This window comes from Onychostoma macrolepis, chromosome 02 (assembly GCF_012432095.1).
Source record: "Onychostoma macrolepis isolate SWU-2019 chromosome 02, ASM1243209v1, whole genome shotgun sequence".
Taxonomy (NCBI): Eukaryota; Metazoa; Chordata; class Actinopteri; order Cypriniformes; family Cyprinidae; genus Onychostoma; species Onychostoma macrolepis.
Genome location: NC_081156.1, coordinates 27,067,147 through 27,092,165, shown reverse-complemented (window position 1 = coordinate 27,092,165; position 25,019 = coordinate 27,067,147). Strand labels below are relative to the sequence as shown.

Below are 25,019 nucleotides of genomic sequence, written 5' to 3'. Positions count from 1 at the left end.
AATATACTGTAACTGTAAAAGTCAATGAATATAATACGCTGCACAACTTCACATAAACACTTCTTACACTTTCACAGTTAATGACAGGTCAAAGGTCTTGAAATTCATTACTCTCATATTAAATGCTGCACACCCTGCACAGAACAAGTTAATTTGATCTAGCTATTTTTGCTGAGATCGAGGTGAAGTGCTTAAAGGGATAGTTCAACTAAAAATCCAAGTCCTGTCATCATTTACTCACCCTTGTGTTGTCTTTTTTCGCATCTATGATGTCACGAGAGTGAGTAAATGATGACAGATTTTAATGAAAGAAGAACTATTCCTTGAAATTCATGTACTATGAATCCTCATGAGTCATGATATAGAACATGGGTCTCATCAACATGCAAATGCATTGCTAACCTTCTCTTGACATGTGCAGTGCAACAGCCTGATCCTTCTCTGCCACGCCCAGAGGGGGTGGAGTCAACCCCCATACAAGGAGAAGAGCTCAACGGACCCAAGAACTGCCCCGCCTCCCTGGAAGCAGCCCTTCTGCGCTGGGGAGCCATTGCACCCAAAGCTCCCTGTCTGACCACTACGCACAGCAATGCCAAACAGCCATACACACTTACATATGGTACACATGCATATATATTCATAGCCATTCATTGGATTTTATTGTCTTTGTTTAGGGTGCATATTTATATCTCTTTGCTTCTGTGTTTGTAGGTAAGCTCTGGTCCAAGAGTTTGAAGTTGGCCTATAACCTTCTCCACAAACTGGGGTCCAAACAAGAGCCAATCATTCACCCTGGAGACAGGGTAAGAGTGTGGATAAATTGTGTATTTCTAAAATGCAAAAGTGTGGGGTCAGTAAAAAAAATCAAAATAAAATTTTATTCAGCAAGGACGCATTAAATTGATCAAAAAGTGACATTGTCTATTCATCAAATAATTCTAAAAAAATTGTTTCCACAAAAATATTAAGCGGCATAACTGTTCAATATTGATAATAATAAGAAATGTTTCTTGAGCTCCAAGGAACATGTGACGCTTTAAAATGTATTCAAATAGAGAACATTTCTTTAAAATTGTAATAATATTTCACAGTATTACTGTATTTTTGATCTAATAAATGCATCCTTGGTGAGCATAAAAGACTTCTTTCAGAATCATTTAAAAAATCTTACTGTCCCTAATCTTTTGAACGTTAAGCATGACTTTATTATAAAGACAGAAATCAAATATATACACACTATATTCAAAAATCGATTAAGTATAAAGACTATGTGTATGTATTACTGTAGGTAGCTTTGGTTTACCCCAATAATGACCCAGCAGCGTTCATGGTGGCGTTTTATGGCTGTCTTTTGGCTGAAGTTGTTCCTGTCCCGATTGAAGTACCACTTACAAAGAAGGTAATTTCTACTGCAAAAAAATTCCATCAGTAGTACATCAGCTTAGGCAGGACTGCACATATTCAGAATATTGAGTAATTAGTCATTATTAAAAGAATAGTTCACCAAAACTTTTACAGTTCTACAAACAATTTTGCAAGAACAAATTTGCCTGAGGTGTGCCCTTCTGCTCCGTCCCCTCAAAGGATGCTGGGAGTCAACAGATTGGTTTCCTGTTGGGTAGCTGTGGAGTTGCTGTGGCATTAACAAGTGATGCATGTCATAAAGGTCTTCCCAAGAGTGCTAGTGGTGATGTCATGCAGTTTAAAGGTCAGAGACGTCACAATATTTGTTAGAACCACCTGCACATGAGTCTTCATAAAGGAACATTGTTGTGTGTTAAATATATATGTGTGGTTTTATCCAGTTTGTATATGTTTGTGTTTGTGTGCGTGCGTGCGTGCGTGTGTATTCAGGCTGGCCAAAGTTGCTCTGGGTGCTGACTGACTCCAAACATTTATCTAAACCCCCACGAGAATGGTTTCCTCTCATTAAAGATGCTAACAATGACACAGCATACATAGAGGTAACAGACCGTTTGATTGTGTGGCAAATTAATTAGATTTTTTTTAATATATCATAATTTACTTAATGATAATATTAATGAATGATAATATATTTTAATAATATATTATTTTGATAATATACCAAATCAGCATTTTAGAATGATTTCTGAAGAGTCATCTGACTGAGTAATAAAGACTGGAGTAATGGGTACTAAAAATTCAGCTTTGCCATCACAGGAATAAATTGCATTTTTAAAATATATTAACATAGTGGTCAGTTATTTCAAATAGTAAAAATATTACAAATATATAAAAATATACAATATCAGTGTTTTTACTGTATTTTTGCAGCCTTGGTGAGAAAAAGAGACTTTTCAAAAATATTTAAAAAAATCACCAACCCCTATATATATATATATATATATATACAGTGAGGAAAATAAGTATTTGAACACCCTGCTATTTTGCAAGTTCTCCCACTTAGAAATCATGGAGGGGTCTGAAATTGTCATCATAGGTGCATGTCCACTGTGAGAGACATAATCTAAAAAAAAATCCAGAAATCACAATGTATGATTTTTAACTATTTATTTGTATGATACAGCTGCAAATAAGTATTTGAACACCTGTCTATCAGCTAGAATTCTGACCCTCAAAGACCTGATAGTCTGCCTTTAAAATGTCCACCTCCACTCCATTTATTATCCTAAATTAGATGCACCTGTTTGAGGTCGTTAGCTGCATAAAGACACCTGTCCACCCCATACAATCAGTAAGAATCCAACTACTAACATGGCCAAGACCAAAGAGCTGTCCAAAGACACTAGAGACAAAATTGTACACCTCCACAAGGCTGGAAAGGGCTACGGGAAATTGCCAAGCAGCTTGTTGAAAAAGGTCCACTGTTGGAGCAATCATTAGAAAATGGAAGAAGCTAAACATGACTGTCAATCTCCCTCGGACTGGGGCTCCTTGCAAGATCTCACCTCGTGGGGTCTCAATGATCCTAAGAAAGGTGAGAAATCAGCCCAGAACTACACGGGAGGAGCTGGTCAATGACCTGAAAAGAGCTGGGACCACCGTTTCCAAGGTTACTGTTGGTAATACACTAAGACGTCATGGTTTGAAATCATGCATGGCACGGAAGGTTCCCCTGCTTAAACCAGCACATGTCCAGGCCCGACTTAAGTTTGCCAATGACCATTTGGATGATCCAGAGGAGTCATGGGAGAAAGTCATGTGGTCAGATGAGACCAAAATAGAACTTTTGGTCATAATTCCACTAAACGTGTTTGGAGGAAGAAGAATGATGAGTACCATCCCAAGAACACCATCCCTACTGTGAAGCATGGGGTGGTAGCATCATGCTTTGGGGTGTTTTTCTGCACATGGGACAGGGCGACTGCACTGTATTAAGGAGAGGATGACCGGGCCATGTATTGCGAGATTTTGGGGAACAACCTCCTTCCCTCAGTTAGAGCATTGAAGATGGGTCGAGGCTGGGTCTTCCAACATGACAATGACCAAGCACACAGCCAGGATAACCAAGGAGTGGCTCTGTAAGAAGCATATCAAGGTTCTGGCGTGGCCTAGCCAGTCTCCAGACCTAAACCCAATAGAGAATCTTTGAGGGAGCTCAAACTCCGTGTTTCTCAGCGACAGGCCAGAAACCTGACTGATCTAGAGAAGATCTGTGTGGAGGTGGGACAAAATCCCTCCTGCAGTGTGTGCAAACCTGGTGAAAAACTACAGGAAACGTTTGACCTCTGTAATTGCAAACAAAGGCTACTGTACCAAATATTAACATTGATTTTCTCAGGTGTTCAAATACTTATTTGCAGCTGTATCATACAAATAAATAGTTAAAAATCATACATTGTGATTTCTGGATTTTTTTTTAGATTATGTCTCTCACAGTGGACATGCACCTATGATGACAATTTCAGACCCTCCATGATTTCTAAGTGGGAGAACTTGCAAAATAGCAGGGTGTTCAAATACTCATTTTCCTCACTGTATGTATGTATGTATATATATATATATATATATATATATATATATATATATATATATATATATATATATATATATATATATATATATATATATATAGTGCAAATATAAAAATATATTTACTTAAATTTGTATTTATATGGCAGATTTTAAGGCTTGATATGCAAGGGAGCTTGTATTGTAGTTCTTTGGCAGTACACTGATCTCATTGCATGTTTTGTGGTTGATTGACAGTATAAAACCTGTAAGGATGGGAGTGTGTTGGGAATAACTGTAACAAGGATGGCGATGCTCACACACTGCCAAACACTTACACATACCTGCGGATACAGTGAGGGTAAGATATCAAAATATCACACTTCAGATTCTTAAAGGTATCATTTAGCCGAAATGAAAATACTGTCATGTCGTTCCAAAACCATATGACTTTATTTCTAAGTGGTTTGTGTTTGTTTGTGTTTCAGCTGAGACTATGGTGAATGTGTTGGACTTTAAGAAAGGCATCGGCCTTTGGCAGAGTGTTCAAGCGGTAATATAAATGACTTCATTTACTGTATGTTGTCATTTTATCCAATTTCTCTGTAGCCTGTCTTTTTTGAACACGTGATTTCTCTTCTTTTTCTCTCTCTGTAGAGTGTGTTGAATATGTTACATGTGGTCAGTGTTCCATATGCACTTATGAAGGTGAATCCTCTGTCCTGGATCCAGAAAGTCTGCCAGTACAAAGGTACACACACAGAAACACACACTTTTGGTCCCCTGGCTTTTTGGATGGTCTACCCATCTCCTACCTGTTCAAAGATCACCTATCACTCTAATCAGAACAAAGGTCTTCTGTATAAAACAAGAACACACATAGTCTAACACACTCTGTTCAGTAATCGGTCTCTTCCCATGTGTGTGCAGCTAAGGTGGTGTGTGTGAAGAGCAGGGATCTACACTGGGCTCTGATGGCCTACAAAGAGCAGAGTGACACCAACATGAACTCATTGCGAATGCTGCTGATCGCTGATGGATCTAACCCCTGTGAGTGTGTTAATGATGAATCAACGCCTGTGAGTGTTACTTTGTGAATCAAGCCCCTATGTAAATTCTCTGTCTTTCATTCCCAGGGTCGATATCCTCCTGCGACGCATTCCTGAAAGTGTTTCAGAGCATGGGCTTGAGGTCAGAGGTCATATGCCCGTGTGCTGGCTCCCCCGAGGCACTAACTGTAGCTGTGAGGAGGTATAAATACACTCACACTCTCTTTGCCCAGGAGGCACACATGTGCACACGCCATTCTGTGCTCAGGAATCTGTTTTCAGTTTAAACTCATTAAAATGGGAGGTTCTGTCTTTTGTGGTCGCACATTACAAACAACATAACCAGGCCTACGCACATTTATGCACAAAGACACACACAAAACTATTAAGAAATACATCTGTCTCAGATTTTAACATCACGTAGTGAAAACTGCTTGGTTCTAAATCAATCATTAAAACTCATTTAATTGTGTTTGTGTGTGGTCTAAGTTTAAATGGTGTTATCAGACAGATATTGCACTATATCACCATAACGTCCGGTTCACATAGCCAAGAATTGCCCAAATAAACAAAAAAGGCCGCCTGACCGACTTGTAAAGTGACCAGCCACTCTTTACTTTTATATGTGCCATTTGTAGGGTGATAAATCTGAAATCTGAAAAAGTGCAAAATGGAATATATAAAGTGTGACTGTAGATATCTCAAATTTCTCAAACGAAACTATTGAATATCTCTTACAAGACAAAGTTTTGCAAATCTAGTTGATAAGGGTTTTTTTTCTCAGAAGCATTCATTATAGTAGATTCGTAAATGTGATTTGTAAAGGCAGGACTTCCAGAAATTGTGTAAAGCCAACCAATCAGAATAGAGCTTAATGTTTTGAAAAAGTGATGTCAGATGCTTTTATTTAGAAATGGTGCATTAAATTAATCAAAAGTGACAGGAAATGTTTTACTATATCACAAAAATTGTATTCTTTTGAACTTTCTATCCATTGAAGAATCCTGAAAAACATTTATTACAGTTTTCACAAAAAATATTAAGCAGCACAACCATTCAAACATTAATAATAATAAGATATGTTTCTTGAGCACCCAAAAATCAGCATTTTAGAATGATTTCTGAAGGATCATGTGACACTGACGACTGGAGCAATGGCTGCTGAAAATTCAGCTTTGCATCACAAGAGTAAATCATATTTTAAAGTAGAAATCAGTTCTTTTATATTGTTATAATATTTCACAATATTTTTCAAATAAATGAAGCATTGGTGGTGCACAAGAGACTTCTTTCAAAAATATTATAAAATCTTACCAACCCCAAACTATTAAACAAAACTTAATAAAATACTGCAAAGCTCCTCATATTTTATGCTTTTATGTTTTGTGTTCTTTTGCTGACACATTCAATGGGATTTTTGTGGGTGCAGATGCAAGGATTTGGTGGTAGAAACTACATAATGATATAACTTGCACAAAGGACTGTGAGAATGCCAAGTAATATACGCACCAGCCAATCAAACCTCTTTTGTCAGAGCTTTTGCAGCTCCAGGAAGCCAAACCACACAATTCCAAATTGTTTATGAAATCTGGAAAATATTGGGTCTATGGTAACATAATATTCTGGCAACACATATGGACATGTTTATTCTTTCATTTATTTGTATACATGTGTTTTCTGTCAGGCCTCAGGAGGGCAGCTCTAAGCCAGCAGGCCGAGGGGTCCTAAGTATGACGAATCTGAGTCACGGGGTCATCAGAGTGGACACAGGAGAGAAGCTGTCCGTCCTCACCCTACAGGATGTGGGCACGGCCATGCCAGGAGGTACATCGATTACGAGAACATGAACGAATGAACATCCCCAAAGCATTTTGATTCAGGGCCAACATCTACCTCGTAAACCGGCCTAAAGCAGTTCAGCGCTGTTTTCCTCATGTGACCACAGACCTCATCAAACGACTTTATGGTTCTCGTAAAACTGACTTTTCTCCTTCTCTCTCAGCAATGGTGTGTGTTGTTAAACTGGAGGGTGTTCCTCAACTGTGTAAAACCGATGAGATTGGAGAGATCTGCGTGTCGTCTGTTGCCACGGGAACGTCATATTATGGGCTTACAGGAATGAGCAAGAACACATTTGAGGTGTGAAAATATATTATATACGGAATATACACCTAATTTCAATATGTAAAGATTCACTGCTGTTGAAAAGTTTTTATTAATGCTTTTATTCAACAAGGACATATTAAAATGATCAAAAGTGACAGTAAAGACTTTTACAATGTTACAAAAACATTCTGTTTCAAATGAATGCGTTTCTTTTGAAGTTTCTATTCCTCAAAGAATTTTTCCTGAAAAAAATGTTTCACGGTTTGCACATAAACATTAAGCAGCTCAACTGTTTTCAACATTCATAATAATAAGAAATGTTTCTTAATCACCAATTTTCTTGAGCAATTTTAAAATAACATGTTCATGAATGTATTTTTTAAATCTATTAAAATAGGAAACATTTTTTTAAAAATGTAATAATATTTCCCAATATTACCGTTTTACTGTATTATGCATATTCTAAATACAAAAATATATTTATTTTTTACAAATACATTTTGTTTTTACAAATAAACTTTTTTCAAAAGCATTAGAAAATCTTACCTTCCCCAAACTTTTGAACAGCAGTGTAAAACATGTTTTACTGTAAAGTAGTAAAAAACACTTTAGTGCATTTGTAGCCAGTTTTACCTGGTTTCTACCTTTATCCATTGGTCATTTATAGTAATTAGCTGTTTCAAGCTGTCAACAATTGAATGATTAAATGATGGTGCATTTTAAGTAGAAAGTATGCGTGTCCTGTCAGTCAGGGAATGTGTTTGTGTCTCTGTGGTGCAGGTGTGTCCAGTGGCGTGTGACGGTGGATTGGTCAGCGATTGTGTATTTGTGAGGTCTGGTCTGCTGGGGTTTGTGGGTCCGGGCGGGATGATCTTCATCTCTGGTACACTGGAAGGACTGATGCAGGTCGGGGGTCGGAAACACAACGCTGATGATATCATCGCTACAGCTCTCGCTGTGGAGCCCATGAAGTTCATCTATAGAGGAAGGTATGTATTAAAAGTAAGACCAGAATACTACTCTAGAAAGAATCTTGTTTTAAATCCATCTGCATAATCTTTGTGCTCGCTCTGTATAGGACGGTGGTGTTCTCAGTGAATGTGTTGTATGATGAGAGGATTGTGCTGGTAGCAGAACAGAGACCAGATTCAACTGAAGAAGAGAGTTACCAGTGGATGAGCCGAGTGTTGCAGGTACACACACACATAACCAGGCTCAAAGTTTGCATTTTTCTGTCCTTGCTGAAAGCAAAAGTGCTGCACTAAGCAACAAAGTCATAGCCAAGCACATTGTTTTTAACATTTAATGTATAGTTATGTAGGTGAAGATTTTGCACATGACAAAAATAGAAACCAAGCAAGCGGCAACAGGTCTTATTGTATGTCGCTGCTTGTGACATCACTCATAAGGACAAAACATTTCTTGGCTTATTTATTGCATCATGCTGGGTCTGGCCATATTCTTTCTACAAAATAAAATTATAGAAATTATAGGTTTAAAATTAGAGATATTTTTGTATTCTTTAATTGTGATGGTGAACATCTGAATGAAATAAAATGACTTTAAAAAGTCATTATTTAATAATTAGCATTAATGCATTCTAGTTTTTTTATTGTACAAAATATCTTTTAGTATTTAAATGTACACTCCTGTTCAAATGTTTTAGGGTCAGTACAATTTTATTTTAAAGAAGTTCACACTTTTATTCAGGAAGGATACATTAAATTGATCAAACGTGAAAGTAAATAAATAAGTGCTGTTCTTTTGAAATTTCTTATCAAATTTTCACAAAACTATTTCCACGAAAATATTAAGCAGCACAGTTCTTTTCAACATTGATAATTAAAAAAAAAAAAAGTTTCTTGATATGCATATTAGACTACCAAATATGTTTATTAGAATCTTTTCTGAAGGATCATATGATGTGTGCCTTGCCATCACAGGAATAAATTACATCTTTAAAATGTATTCAAATAGAAAACAGGTGTTATTTTTGTAATATTACAAAAACTATAATAATGAATTTATAATAGTAAATTCATAATATTACTGTTTTTACTGTATTTTTGGTAAAATAAATACAGCATTGGTTAACATAAGATACATATGATATAAAAAATATTATGATTAAAATATAAATAAATCTTACCTAAACCTTAGAACATTAGTGTAAATTTTTGATTAGTGAATCTCCAAGTTTGGCTTCAGTTGTGTTTAGTTATTGAAGGCTTTAAAGTCACACCTTTGGTCTTTTCAGTGTATCAATTATATGACTTAGGTTCTTAATAATGAATTTAATTAACAATAAAAAATTCTCTGTCCAAACCTGTGTGTGTGTGTTTAGGCTATAGATGGGATTCATCAGGTGGGAGTGTACTGTCTGGCATTGGTTCCTGCCAACACCCTCCCCAAAACCCCTCTGGGTGGAATCCACCTGTCTGAGACCAAACAGCTGTTCCTGGAGGGAGCGCTACACCCCTGCAGCATCCTCATGTGCCCTCACTCCTGCATCACCAACCTGCCCAAACCCAGACAGAAACAACCTGGTACACAAGCCTTTGTGTGTGTTATAGAGCAAAATGTGTTTGTGTTACATAGAAAACGTTGTGTAAATATTGTGTGTGTGTTTGTTGCAGAGGTGGGTCCTGCCTCTGTGATGGTGGGGAATCTCGTTGCAGGAAAGCGAATGGCTCAGGCCAGCGGACGAGATCTGAGTCACATGGAGGACAATGAGCAGGTAAATTCAGAGATTAGGAGTTCTGAACAACTGACCACAACAAGACCGATATTGTGAAATCAAAGGCTGCAATTTAATTTAATGAATAATAAGTGTTCCGTGTTTTTGGAGTGAAGCGCGGCACTGTGTTCATTTATATGTGAGCAACTCATGATTCAGTGTTTTTAGTGTCTTAGTGGAGCTCAGTTCACAGTACATGATGCTTCACACGAACTCAATCTCTACATGTGTTGTGCGTTTGAGTCGTTTATAACGGGCATTTAGGAATGCAACGTGCATCTACCATTTTACCAGATTTCGAATAAGAAGTGTTTAGAAATGAGAAGTTTGCAATTATCATTATTATTTCACTTAAATACTTTTGTTATAATGAAATAGTGTTTTTGCAATAGTAGTATTTCTTATTTTGTTTAATGTTTTTATTTAATAATAATAATAACTGTGCAGCCCTACAAAAAACACAACAAACCTGGAGCTCTTAAAAAAAGCATTTTAAACCAGAATTGCAAGTTTTAGTGTAAAATGTGCAATTAGATTTTTTCCCCCCCCAAATCATACAGCTCTAGGACCTCTGTTGTTTTTTGGAGTTGGGAAGAGCCAAAAATTGGAATTAAATCACAAAGTATATCTGTGAAACACAAATTCAACTGACCCCCTCAAGGAAAACTTGCATAGGTCTTATGAGTATGTGCGAGTGTGTTTGTGTCTTTTTCACTCGGACTGATTATTCTTTCTCTTATGTGAAATCTAGTTCCTGTTTCTGTCAGAGGTGCTGCAGTGGAGAGCTCAGACAACGCCTGACCACATACTTTACACACTCATTAACTCACGGGTAACACATATATTGCTTTCCTCAGTTCCCTTCAGCAGTGAGTGTTAATAAAATTATCAAAAATAAGGAGCATTTCTGACTTCTATGAATTCAGGTGTGTCATTGTGTTTTTATAAATGTGTTTCTTTTTTTCAGGGGGCAATAGGAAGCTCTCTGACCTGTCTACAGCTTCACAAGAGAGCAGAGAAAATCGCCACTTTGCTGTATGAAAGAGGACAGCTACGAGACGGAGACCATGTAGCATTAGTTTATCCACCAGGTAAGCACACACACAGTTTGTGTTAACTTACTTTTAATTGCATGATGTGCAAATTAATTCATCAAACTATTTGCAAATAATTGCATTTCAATATTTGCTGAGAAAAGCTTCCAAATGAAGATATTTTAAAGTCAAAGGCAATAAATAGGTTTTAAAGTTTGCCAATAAATCTGCAGTCTGCAGTAATACATCTCTGCCTTCAATCCTGCCAAATTAAGCTGTAAATAAATGATCATAATTTTTGTTGATAGAGCACTAGTTAATAAACTTCTCCCCGGCAATATGCTGAGTTCTGATTCAGAGTAGAAATCCCATCTGTAGTTGATTTTCTGTGGTGCTGATTGTAGCATTTCATTAAGTCAGACCAGCTCCAGCAGTCAGTCCTGTTCTGTAATTCACATTCAAGAGCCTCCCACTCCAATTAAATCTCATCACATCAGATTTGCTTAATAAATGAGTAAATGTGCACTGAATTCCACCTTTTTCACTGTACAAATGTAATGCTGTTTCACAAAGATTTCATGTTTTTGTTTGTTTGTGTTACAGGTTTAGATCTGATCGCCGCCTTTTATGGCAGTCTGTATGCAGGCTGTATTCCTATAACTGTACGACCACCTCACCCTCAGAACATCTCGACTACACTACCTACAGTTAAAATGATCCTAGAGGTGAGGACACACACACACCCTCAAAATATCTCCACCCCACCTACAGTTACAGAAATTAAATTAGAAGAGAAGTAACTAATAGTTTAACCCTAGCCTCTAAATTATCAAAATGATCCAAACTTTGCTGAAGAACCTGTTGAACATGATCTTCTACATTAATAGTTTATACTTTTTTACCAAGTAAAAGGCCTTTTAGTATAGTTCTAAAAGCGCACTTCAGGTAATGGTACATGTTTTTTGTTGTAAAATCTTCACTGATTTTTATAAATTAAATGTAAGAATACATTTTTATATCATTAGTAATATTTCAAGATGAACAGTGGATCATCATTGTTTTGCATTACATTGTTTTGTCTACTGCGATTAAAACTACACATCTTTAGTCATAAAACTAACCATTGAAATATCTTACTAAAACATATTATTTTGAAATACAGAGTGATAGCTGGTGTTTAAATGTATTTTATAGAATTAGTTTGCTATACTGCTATAAAGATCTCCCTGATCTACATTACAAGCCATCAGAATTTCATCTTATTTTTTGACTATATAAATATCAGCTACAGCACCAAATAGCATTATTTGTTTGTTTTTTTTTTTGCTCAGTTTTGGCCTCTGAATAAAATTGAGGTGAATTTTTTCCTCCTCGAGTTTAAGCTTCATATTCTCCTAAATTATAAGCCAGTTGTATCAAGTAGGATTCTCAGCAAAAACCAGTCATAAGGGTAATTTTTTTTTTTAATTGAGAATAAATAAATGAATAAATAAGCTTTCCATTAATGTATGGTTTGTTATGATAGGACAATATTTGGCCGAGATACAACTATTTGAAAATCTGCAAACTGAGGGTGCACAAAAATCTAAATATTGAGAAAATCGCCTTTTAAAGTTGTCCAAATGAAGTTCTTAGCAATGCATATTACTTATCAAAAATTAAGTTTTGATATATTTACGGTAGGAAGTTTAAAATATATCTTCATGGAATATGATCTTTACTTTGATTTTTGGCATAAAAGAAAAACCTATAATTTGGACGCATACAGTGTATTTTTGGCTATTGCTACAAATATACCCGTACTACTTAAGACTGGTTTTGTGGTCCAGGGTCATATATATATTTTTTGTTTTTAGGTTTTTAAAAAAAAAAACATTTTGTCTAAAGGTGCAATAAACTGTTCCATGTCAGGATTAAATCAACCCTTTACAGGGTTAAATTAAATATCAATTATTGTAAATGTGGTGCATTATAGAATGAGACAATACATATGGATATTAAAACATTACAGTTTTTAATGAATAAACATGCTGGTGTGTGCAGGTGAGTCGTTCAGTGTGTGTTATGACCACCCAAGCAATCTCTAAACTTCTGAAGTCCAGAGATGCGTCAGTGGCTGTGGACTTTAAATCATGGCCTCCTGTCCTGGAAACAGGTGAGTTTGTGAGGGACATGCCATCTTTGTTCAGAGTTACGCCTGTCAGATGCTCATCAAAAGTGTGTGTGTGTATTTATTAGACGACTTGCCAAAGAGGCGTTGTCCCCTGCTGTATAAACCATGTGACCCAGACTCACTGGCGTATCTGGACTTCAGTGTGTCCACTACAGGAATGCTCGCTGGAGTGAAGGTTTGACTCCTCATATTTGATACTATGTCTTTACGTATGGAATACAGATGTGATTACAGATATTATTATCATTGATAACCTTTTTAAATTCAGAATTGCATTTGTTTTTTTTTTTAAAAAACAATCATTTCTGTTTTTTTCCATTTCTCTGAAGATGTCTCACAATGCAACCAGTGCCCTGTGTCGCTCTGTTAAACTGCAGTGTGAGTTGTATCCCTCTCGTGAGGTGGCCGTGTGTCTCGACCCGTACTGCGGCCTTGGCTTCGTCTTGTGGTGTCTCTGCAGGTATGAACCACCTGTGCACTCACCTGAAATCCACATACAGATACAAACACAAATGTTAAGGACATTTTTATTTGTGTGTGAGTGTAGTGTGTATGCAGGGCAGCAGTCTGTTCTGATCTCTCCAATGGATCTAGAGGTGAATCCTGCTTTGTGGCTGCAGTCTGTCAGTCAGTTTAAAGTCCGAGACACGTTCTGCTCGTACTCTGTGATGGAGCTCTGCACAAGATCTCTCAGCTCTCTCACTGATTCTCTAAAGGTACGCACACACACAGAATTTTAATCTGCATCTCGTTAAACAACATTTTCTTAACTTGAAATAAACTGCTTCCTATTTCACCTCTGTATTTTTGCGTGTGTCTCTCTCAGGCCCGTGGGATGGATCTGACCCGTGTGCGTTCGTGTGTGGTTGTGGCGGAAGAGAGGCCTCGCGTTGCTCTGACACAGTCCTTCTGTAAGCTCTTTAAGGATGTGGGGCTGCACCCACGTGCCGTCAGCACTGCCTTCGGCTGCAGGGTCAATCTCGCCATCTGCCTACAGGTCAGTATTGGCCAGAAAGTGACCCACATCTGATTTCATAGTCTAATTGCATCCCCAGTGTTCAGTTTTTTTCCTTTTACTAGTCATGTAACTCATTCAACCTTCTATTTTAGTTTATTATTATTATTATTATTATTATTATTATTATTTTGTTTCCTTCTCAGTTTTTTTATTTACTTTTTTAATATTTATACATCACATCTTCCTCTCCTCTCCTCATGTAGCCTCATAGGTTGGGGAAGCTTGCTGAACAGGTATGACCGAACTTTTAACTGATCCTCATCATTTCATAGCTCAGTTACTACAATCATATATTTAGGTGGGAGGAAATTCACTAATTTCACTAATTTAGTCGTTCTGTGTGCATGAATACTCATTTTTATGTGCTGACTTATCGACAGTGTGTTAACCTCACCTGAAATTACTAAGTGATCCACACAGCTGATACGGTGTGTGTGTGTGTGAGAAATTAAAGCATGTATATCTCCAGATTCACTCATAAATGATGCAAAGAAACAGTCATGTTGCATTCACGTTTCTGATTAGTTTCAGGTTGGCTCATAAAAAATGAGCACCAGCACTGTTTATTATTTTCATTGTTGTGTAAATTTAAATATATTTGGCCATTTACGTACAATACAATACAATACAATGTTTATTAATATAGCACATTTAAAACAACCGAAGTTGACCAAAGTGCTTCACAGATTATGCAAACAAAAAAAGTCGACAAGTTTATAAGCAATAAAACAAGACTATAACACAAAAAAATTTAAAATGGATGAGATTCACTAAAATAAAGTCATTCCACAGCAAGTCAAAAAATATTAAATGCCAAGGAAAAGAAATAAGTTTTAAGAGTAGACTTAAAAACAGATAATGTTGAGGCAGTTCTGATATGAATTGGGAGACTATTCCACAGCTTGGGGCCAACAACAGAAAAGGCACGATCACCTCTGTTTTTGAGACGTGCCCTAGGGACTTGCAATAAACCAGAATCAGCAGATCTGAGTACTCTTGACTGAGTATAAGGTTGTAACAGATCAGATAGGTACTGTGGAGCCAGATTATGGAGAGATTTATAGACAAACAATAGGATTTTAAAATCAATTCTGTATTTGACTGGCAGCCAATGCAATGAAATCAGGGCAAGCGTAATAGACTCATACTTACGCTTCCCATAAAGAACCCGAGCTGCAGCATTCTGAACCAACTGCAGACGGGAAACACATGACTGAGAAACACCAATGTACAGTGAGTTGCAGTAATCCATTCGAGATGTTACGAAAGCATGCATAACCATTTCAAACTTCTTTAGAGACAAAATTGGCTTCACCTTCGTCAGAAGACGAAGATGATAAAAACAGGACTTAACCACAGCACTTATCTGCTTACCAAATTTAAGATTATTGTCAAACCATAGACCCAAGTTTTTTGCATATGTAGTACTATATGGGGTGAGAGGTCCAAATTCAAAATCGTGTACACAATGATCATTTGAGCCAAACAAAATCAATTCTGTTTTACTTTCGTTGATGCTTAAGAAGTTACTTGTAAGCCAAAGTTTTAGTTCATCCAAACAGTCTAAAATAGGCTTTAAGGTCTGTTTGTTATCACGCCTCAAAGGAATATAGATTTGCGTGTCATCGGCATAAAGATGAAAAGAGACCCCATACTTATTAAGAATAGATCCTAGGGGAAGCATATAAAGAGAAAACAGTACCGGACCAAGGATTGAGCCCTGAGGAACACCAGATTTTAAAGATATTTCAGATGAGGAGTGGTTTCCAATACTTAGCAACGTACCTCCTATTAGTGAGATATGAACGAAACCACTGCAACACCGTGCCCCGAAGGCCAACACATATTTCAAGACGTGATATAAGTGTATTATGATCAACTAAATCAAAGGCAGAACTGAGGTCTAACAGAACCAAAGCCATTGACTGGCCAGTGTGAGTAATTAGCATGATGTCATTCAAAACTCTTAAAAGAGCTGACTCAGTGCTATGACAGGATTTAAAACCAGATTGAAATTTTTCAGAGATTGAACTGACGGTCAGATAAGACTGAAGTTGGTTTAAAGCCACTTTCTCTAAAATTTTAGAAAGAAAAGTCAAATTTGAAATAGGATGAAAATTAGCCGGTAATGTGGGATCCAAACTTGGTTTTTTAAGATGAGGCCGCACAGTGGCAAGTTAAGTTACCAGGTACAGTGCCAGTATAGAGACATTTGTTAATGATAGACAATAAGTCAGGGCCAACAGTTTCAATAATCTGTCCAAGAAAACGTGGAGGAATTACATCCTGGGGACACATAGTAGGTTTTAGAGTAGACATGATCTCGAATAGAGTATTCAAGTTTACAGGCTCAAAGACAGACCAGGTGGAAGGGGTGATTAAAATATCTGGCAAATTATATGACGTCAAAGGCATCAAAGATGTAATTTGGGAAATCTTGTTATTAAAATGTCTTGCAAAATCCTCGCAAAGAGAAACAGATGTCTCAGCAAACAGATTAACATTTGGGTGAAGAACAGATTCAACCGTGGAAAAAAGGATGTTTGGCTTATGGCTATTTTTTAAATTAACTCAGAGAGATAGCTACACTTTGCAGCTTTTACAGCTCACTGATAGGCAGAAAGAGAGCCCTTTAAAATTTCATATGACACTTGCAATTGATCTTTTTTCCATTTACGTTCAGCCCTTCTACAGGTCTGTCTAAGAGAACGAGTAAAGTCATTTTGCCAAGGTACTAAATTTTGTTTATGTTTTTTAACTTTTAGTGGTGCAACAGAGTTTAAAATATTAGAACAGACAGCATTAAACAGACTTAGATGTTCATCGGCATCCAAGTGATGTGTAGAGGAAATCATATCCTGATTGGTACTTAAATGTACATAAATGGATGAAAACTCGTCACTTGAATGGTCAGTGATGATACGTGTCCAAAGTGGAAGTGGAAAATGTCTCTGAATTTTCCCGTCTGATGGAATGGAGAACAATATAGGCATATGATCAGAGAAGCCTGTATCATCAATATTCATGTCCAAGACAGTTAACCCACGGGATAAAATCAAGTCCAGAGTATGGCCCTGGACATGAGTTGGTCCAGACACCCATTGCAGAAAATCAAAGGTGTCAAGTAGACTAAGAAAGTCTTTTGAAAGTGGCTTGGATTCACAGCAGACATGAATGTTAAAATCCCCCATGATCAGGATTCTATCATAATTAGTAACAATTTCCCCCAAGAATTCGGCGAATTCATTGAGGAAATCCTTGTTTACATGAGGTGGCCGATATATAATAGCAAAAACCACTGGGTTTTGGTTTACTTTCCAAACAAAGTAAGAACAACTGAACTTCAAAGCTGTTGCGAGTCCCGGTTGATAAACAACGGCAAGAGTGAGAGTCTTTAAAAACTGTCGCCAATCCACCACCATGACCAAATAACCGAGGGGAATTAAAGAAATTACAGCCCTGTGGCACCAACTCAGTAAAAGGACTTAAATCTGCGGGTTTAATCCAGGTTTCCGTAATGCATAATATATCCAAGGCATGTGAAGTGAAGAAGTCATTTAGTAAAAAGGTTTTGTTTACCAGAGAGCGCGCGTTGATCAAAGCCACCTTATACATCGACGAATCTTCGTGAAACTGTGTTGTCCGACTCAGCGATCGAAGATTGAGGGTATTCACTCCACGGCAGCAAACACGGGAAGGAGGACGGCGCGAAGACATGGAGAGAAAGCTGGGTACAACAGGTCGAAGCCATCGATACGATGCATCCAGCCTACCCCGGCAAGCACCGCGTTCACAGGCCAAACCAGGCCCATCAGACAACGGAAACAGCGTCCATGCGAGGGATCTTAGCCAAACAGCAACTCCACTCCGCTTTCCACGTTTCCTCCGGCGCTTCCTTTTCCAAGGCAAATCAGCCAAACGCCAGCAAATGTCACACCTGGCAGTTTCAACGGCCACTCAAACGTCCGTTAGCGTTTGGCGGTCGTAAACCATCACCATTTCACAACTTGTGATTTAAAAAGGACACACATAAAAACAGAAAAACAAAGGGTGACGAGGAGAGCAGCAGACGGCATGCCATCTTGATTTTAGTTTTTAATTTACGTATTATTATACAAACAAATATCTCACAGCTACACTGGAACAGAGGTTTTCTTTCTTCCGAATGATGGATGCCAACAGTTTAACCTGTTTGGCATAAGCTGTTTTGACCATAGTTATGTTATGGGGAAATATATAACAACAAACAAAAGCATGCCTTTAGAGTGCACACTTTTACTGCGCGGTGTGGCCTGTTCAAATGCAGTTGGACAAGCAAGCATGCTGTTTTTCCTGAATATTTAGTATTTTTACATTTATTATTTCGTATTTCAATATTCAAAATATTATTTTAGAAACATTAATCTCATAGCATTATTTATTCAATTGTAATTGCAGTGTAAATATATCTAAATGACAGTCCCGATGCCAATTCTGCAGTGCAAAGATGTGCTTTGTTAATGCTACTTTCAATTGATTGGTAACAGACTATATTGTCCTATTATTCTAATTTAATTTATTAATTCTAAGAATTTGACATAAAACATGATGCATACATCTAATTGCCCTCATGAAAGTAAAATGCACCTGAAATTCAAATTAAATAGGCAAATATACTGTGGACTAAGCACCACACAGAGTATAAAAATAAGAATATTCGAGAGTCAGCTGACATGACAGGCCTAAACCAGATAAGGTAACAGTACAAAAACAAACTGCAAAATTTCACCTAATAATCATAATCAAAAAATATATATATAATTGTTTGTCAATATCACACAGGCTATACTATTGTTCCTCTACCTTCCCAGTTCTGCTGATTGATTGAATCCTCTCCATGCACTATAAGTTTGTACATTTTTGTTCACTGTTAATGCAAGTCACCTTGATAGTAACTGTCCGCCAGATGAGCATGATGCTTCATGTTTTAAAGTAAATTTGACTGCTATTTATAGAAGGTGATTTTTATGTTTGTGCAGGGAACATCAGGACCGGATCCTACGACTGTCTATGTGGACATGAGAGCACTGAGACATGACAGGCAAGACACACACACACACACACACACACACACACTTTCACACACTTTATTTCCATTCTTAGAATTAGTACAGATACACTACCAATCAAAAATCTACAAATTGGGTACAAAATAGTGCCTGAAACTTTTTAACAAATGGTCTGTAAAAGAACGCCCTTAGTTGTCAGCCTCAGAAGATGAAACTAAATATTAAATAGATATTTTAGATGAATATTAAATATTTTCAAAATGTTTACTACTATATAATACATTTCTAAATATGAACGTATTTTTGTATGATTTATTTCTGGTTTGCCATTTCTGAAGTGTGTTTGTGTGTGTTTGTAGGGTGAGACTGGTTGAAAGAGGATCTCCACACAGTCTACCTCTCATGGAATCTGGGAAGGTAAGTAAGACAATTAAAAGTTTCTTTATTTGTTTTCTTAAATTAAATGTAAGCCACATTCATTTTTTTTTCTTCATTTTTTTTTTTTAACAGATTTTACCTGGTGTACGCATCATCATCGCTAACCCAGAGACAAAGGGACCAATCGGAGACTCTCATTTAGGGGAGGTTAGACCAAAAGCACTCTCTCATCTATAGATCAAAAGATATCTTCTCAAAACCAAGCATCTCACTTGTGTTTCTATTTTAAAACGAGTGCAGATCTGGGTCCATAGTCCACAGAATGCCAGTGGGTACTTCACTGTGTTCGGAGAGGAAAATGTGCGTTCGGATCATTTCGGAGCCAGGTTGAGCTTTGGAGACACTCAGACTGTGTGGGCCAGAACTGGTTACCTGGGGTTCCTGCGCAGGACTGACCTCACTGATGCAAGTGGAGGTGTGTGTTCAGTGTATACTGTGCTTTTTGTCACAAAGACGTTTGATTTGCATCGAGTTGTTTCATGAGTTGTTTCACTTGTGTGTGTTCAGAAAGGCATGATGCCCTTTATGTGGTTGGAGCGTTAGATGAAGTCATGGAGCTGAGAGGTATGAAATACCATCCCATTGACATTGAAACGTCCATCATCAGGGCACACCGGAATATCACAGAGTGGTGAGCTCACACACACACACACACACACACACACTCACAGAGCCACATATTCACACTAATTAGTAGTGGGAGCTATGCCAACCGATATAATTATTTTATATTACAATAAAAGTATATAAATACATAAGTATACCATTCAAAATTGGTAAGATTTTGTTCTATGTTTTTTAAATTTTCACCAAGGCTGCATGTATTTAACTTTTGATTAAAAAAACAAACGTAAAATAAGTATTATTGTGAAATATTATTACTATTTAAAATAAATGTTTTATATCTTAAAATGTAATTTATTTCTGTTATGGCAAAGCTGCATTTTCAGCAGCCATTACTCCAGTCATCCTTCAGAAATCATTTTAATATCATGATTTGATACTCCAGAAATATTTCTTATCATCAATGTTGAAAACAGTTGTGCTGCTTACCATTTTTGTGGCAACCGTGATATAGATATATTTTTTTGCCAAAATATTTTAAAAAATTAGAAGGTTCAAAATAACAGTTTATTTGAAATATCTTTTGCAACATTATAAAATCATTTAATTAATCCTTACTGAATAAAAGTATTAATTTTTTTTTTTTAAAGTAGACCCCCCTCATAAACCCCAAACTTTTAAACAGTAGTGTATACATATCAAATATACTTATTTTTACTGGAAATACAACCCAAAAACATATCATATTTTATGCATCCATGTAGGAATACTTGTTTATGATGATTAAATGATTAAAATGGTTTATAACTGAAAGGTATGGTCAAATCAAAACTAAGTGTTATTATTCATAACAACTGAATAATATGTCTGAGATCTGCACAAAAGAATAAGATTAAATAACACTTGAGTTAATAACCAAAGAATTAACACTTGAAAATTATTAAATGAGCCACATTCAAGAAAAACGTGTATTTTTATTGGCAGGAACAAACCTCAGTATTCAAGGAAGCAGTGGTTTCCTTCAAATGTCTGTGCCCTTAAACCGGATATGTTATTATTCAGGTAGCCATCCATAAACTTGTTGGCTCAGCAAGTTTCTCTTCATAATGTTGCTGACAATACAGTAGTTGACCTGAGAGAGAAAACTGACTGCAGATCAAGAGTTTATGCTAATGCCTAGCGTAGTTGCATTGCGCAAATATGTGAAATGGAGCTTGCACAGCTATTTTGTATTGACGTATTACCATGGAGTAAAGTCCAAACTTCCTCTCTCTCTCTCCTTCAGCGCGGTGTTCACGTGGACGAATCTCTTAGTGGTGGTGGTGGAGTTGGACGGTTCCGAGCAGGAAGCTCTAGATCTGGTTCCCATGGTAACTAATGTGGTTCTAGAGGAACACTACTTGATTGTTGGCGTGGTGGTGGTTGTGGACACGGGCGTAATTCCCATCAACTCTCGCGGAGAGAAGCAACGCATGCACCTACGGGATGGCTTCCTCGCCGACCAGCTCGACCCCATATATGTGGCTTACAACATGTAGAAACACGCACACTGATGATCTTAAAGACAGGCTCATTCTCATGAGCTCAGGCACAACAACCATGATTTCCAGCACCTTCTCACTGTCAGCACTTCTGTCAGCCTGCTAACTGTAGATTGAACACCCTCAAAATAGCAAACGCACACACTCGTGTATCATTCACAGAGGGACTTGCAAGACTCCTGAAGCATATCTTTTGCAGTTTTTGTGTCACCCGATATTTTGCTAGTTTTTTTAACTTGCACACTAAATTTAATTTAAAGAACAGGGGGTTTTATATGATAAATATTGCTGTTGCCAATTAAATTCATGTTATTTATTTGTGTTTTTAAACCTGCGGTCACAAATATACCTGTCATATTTGTGCTTTTATGTACATTTCTTTGCATATCGTTGTTTTATGCTTGTCTTTGCTGTTGTCTTTGTTGATACACATTTTTGAAGTTGTATTAGAATATCACAAACTGACTTATTTAGCATGTTTATCATTTTAAAGATACTAATGTTAAGTCATTTTCATAATTGTTAATTATGTACAGAAAATTGTTTCAGTTTTGTCTAGCTTTTGCAGTATCATTTTTGTGATTTAATAGTTTAGGCTAACATTTAGGTCATTTTATCATATATATGAATAAGATCATATCTGCACTGTGATATGCCTAAATATAGATCTATGTGAACTAGAATTTGCATTCTAGATTCATTGCCCAGCATCAGCTGATCTCTCCTGTTTTATGTCTATATCTAGAGAGACAGAGCTAGGGAGGGATGGGAAGAGTGACAGAAAGAGGACATATGCACCATGTGTGTTTATTATATCTTTATTTATTTTTGAAGCTTCCGTTTCCTGTAAGATACAAAAGCACTTTGATTATGTCACGATGTCTTTTCATATGTCAATAAAATATTTTCAACTATTCTTATGGAGAATACATATCTGTCTTGTAAACATTTGTTAAAGGACCACAATGTACATGCACTGCCATCTAGTGAACAAAATGCATTAACACCAGCTAATTTCCAATCGCAGCATTTTCTCATACATCACATCTATAACCCATTAATCCTGTAAAATATGAAGGGAAGGGCATGTTTAGGTGAGTGTTTTACTGTAACTGAATGGATACAAGTATAAGGAAAAAGCTAAATTATTTATATTTTGTGATTTATATTTTGAGTCAAACTGGTTTTATTGAGCTACTACTGCATGTCAATCAAAGATATTTAAAGTATGTTTTAACCAAAATATTTGCACATATACAGTATTAATGCAAGTTTTTGGTCTTTCTGGAATTTTTTTTTGAGATTGATTGATTGATTGGGCGCTTATATTAGGGTGTTTCTGCAACTATGGGCACTTCTGACTCTCCAAAATTTAGAAAAATCAACCCCTGTGAATTTTAATTTCAACCATCAGAGTCTGTAATACTTGTATAAAGGTCAACAAAATTGCATTGGAGTCATTAAGATTTTAATCTGGAACATGTTTATTTTTTACGTTTTTCAACTCTTTTTCTTACAAAATGTCCTTACCGCAACTTCACAATAATGTTCATATACATTTTTCTTTTTTTTTAATTTCTATAAAAATGTAATATTTCAGTAGCTTTCAAATTGTGTGCAGTTTAGTAAATACTGATATTAAAAAAATATGGGGGAAAAAAATAAAATAAAGCAGAGCTGCGATAATGACATCTTGTGTCGGTAAGGACACAATGTTAAAGTGCCATGAAATCAAAAACAGGCTACTGTACAGAACAACAGTAAAATAAACAGAAAATGGAAGGTATTGCATGTGTAAAAGATAATTTTGCAGTAAAGAACTCAAAATGTTTTTCATGTTTAAAAAATATGATCTCCTAAATTTGATGTGTTTGTTGCAACAAACTGATTTGAGGCATGCAGTACTTTGTGTTTTGCCCTCTGGTTTCTTTTATTTATCCTCCACTGCCTTCTTTTCAGATTTTTCTCTCTTTGTGTCAGCTTGGAGACACTCTTTATCTGCCCATTCCTTTCTCTTTTTGTAACGTTCTTTTTCCTTCTGCAGATACTCTGCATACCTCTCTGGGTCTTTTCTCATTTCCTCTCTACATTTCTTTGATCTTATTGTTGATGAATTTGGTCTCATCTAGGGTTACAAAATGTCATGTTTAAATATAATTTACAATAGACTGAATATTTGTAATTTCATATACAGTAAACCTTGAACTTGTCTCTACACTGTCAAAAATGTTTTTAAGGCAACCAGCTTCAGCAGATTTTTGAGTTTTCTCAACTTGTCGTTTTAAGTTTATACAACAGAAATGTGAGAATCTCCCACAAAAATAAGTTGAGCAAACTCAGAAATCTGCTGAAGCTGGTAAAAATAATTTTTTTTAAGTTCGCTCAACTTGTTTTTTTTTTTTACAGTGTACCGCAAGGGTCTTACCGCAACACCTAATTTTGCTGCGATGTCGACGTTGCGGAAATGATATTTTTGCTAATATTGCAGCTAATTGGCAGCTAGCAAGGTCTACTACATTAGTTTTGAGTATAAGCATCTTAATATACATGAATTAAACCGTAATATACATTTATTTTTAAAATGTAGTTCAAAGTACAGAATTAAGCAGGGCCACAAAACATCTTAAGGCTAAAAGTAGCTCATAACTTGCCGATTTAGGAGAAAATCTTAAAAATAATGGGCGTGTCAGTCCTAAATTTAGGACTCCTGAAATTTTGCTCCAAGAGTATTTCACAAAGCGTTTTGGCGCTAAAACTAGCTCCTAAATCTGTGAAACGAATAGTCAAGAGGAGACCTAATTAAATCACTAGACCAAGCCACAAACTATCATGGCTTCTGCCTCGAAACAAACATTTTAGAAACATTTGACGATAATGAGCTTTTGAAAAGATATCGCCTTCGGTTGTAAAGGTTATCCTAACTCCAAATTTTCCTTTGATTATATCCTTGTTTTCATTAACCAGTTAGATAGAAAGGTAAGAAGTAACGGCTGTTCTTGTGTCCAGTTTGGTTTTCTTTTACGTTTGAATGTCTTACTATCATCCATGATTATTCTACTCTGTTAATTAAAAGGCTGTTTATATGCATATCCGCTAATTGTTTACAAGAAGCACACATGTAAGAGGCTGACAATTAGCTGAACATATACTTCTTTAATTAGTGACATTTAGCCTGCATTTTAAAACCTTTATTTGATTATGGCAACATAATATTGCGCTCTACAACATTTCTATGAATAAATCTCTGACAGAGACTAGCAGCCAATCACTGTGTGCATAGTTAATAAGCATGCTGACATCATCCATAGCAACGATGTCAGCCCCCGCCCCCTTACTCTGAGACTTCTCTCTATTCCTTAGCACAAGTTTATCTCAGCA

The 25,019-nt window shown here is 36.5% G+C and overlaps 1 protein-coding gene across 2 annotated transcripts in view; it reads left to right on the top strand.

The window, feature by feature from the left end:
* dip2cb (disco-interacting protein 2 homolog Cb) overlaps positions 1-22,556 on the top strand; it is a 42,320-nt gene extending 19,764 nt beyond the window's left edge. Inside the window, exons 9-39 of one of the 2 annotated variants that reach the window (XM_058794135.1) lie at positions 422-619; positions 712-803; positions 1,289-1,399; positions 1,585-1,708; positions 1,855-1,964; positions 4,192-4,294; positions 4,422-4,486; positions 4,591-4,684; positions 4,864-4,983; positions 5,070-5,184; positions 6,667-6,806; positions 6,985-7,121; positions 7,869-8,077; positions 8,167-8,281; positions 9,433-9,634; positions 9,725-9,825; positions 10,577-10,657; positions 10,793-10,916; positions 11,463-11,584; positions 12,903-13,014; positions 13,098-13,207; positions 13,362-13,492; positions 13,580-13,748; positions 13,859-14,029; positions 14,254-14,283; positions 19,069-19,130; positions 19,458-19,515; positions 19,609-19,683; positions 19,777-19,951; positions 20,044-20,167; positions 21,386-22,556. In XM_058794135.1, the coding sequence (XP_058650118.1) occupies positions 422-619; positions 712-803; positions 1,289-1,399; positions 1,585-1,708; positions 1,855-1,964; positions 4,192-4,294; positions 4,422-4,486; positions 4,591-4,684; positions 4,864-4,983; positions 5,070-5,184; positions 6,667-6,806; positions 6,985-7,121; positions 7,869-8,077; positions 8,167-8,281; positions 9,433-9,634; positions 9,725-9,825; positions 10,577-10,657; positions 10,793-10,916; positions 11,463-11,584; positions 12,903-13,014; positions 13,098-13,207; positions 13,362-13,492; positions 13,580-13,748; positions 13,859-14,029; positions 14,254-14,283; positions 19,069-19,130; positions 19,458-19,515; positions 19,609-19,683; positions 19,777-19,951; positions 20,044-20,167; positions 21,386-21,638 (3,833 nt within the window). In that variant the 3' untranslated portion in view covers positions 21,639-22,556. The remainder of the gene's footprint in view (positions 1-421; positions 620-711; positions 804-1,288; positions 1,400-1,584; positions 1,709-1,854; positions 1,965-4,191; positions 4,295-4,421; positions 4,487-4,590; positions 4,685-4,863; positions 4,984-5,069; positions 5,185-6,666; positions 6,807-6,984; positions 7,122-7,868; positions 8,078-8,166; positions 8,282-9,432; positions 9,635-9,724; positions 9,826-10,576; positions 10,658-10,792; positions 10,917-11,462; positions 11,585-12,902; positions 13,015-13,097; positions 13,208-13,361; positions 13,493-13,579; positions 13,749-13,858; positions 14,030-14,253; positions 14,284-19,068; positions 19,131-19,457; positions 19,516-19,608; positions 19,684-19,776; positions 19,952-20,043; positions 20,168-21,385) is intronic. The other variant, XM_058794144.1, reaches the window with a different exon arrangement.
* Positions 22,557-25,019: the final 2,463 nt, after the last annotated feature.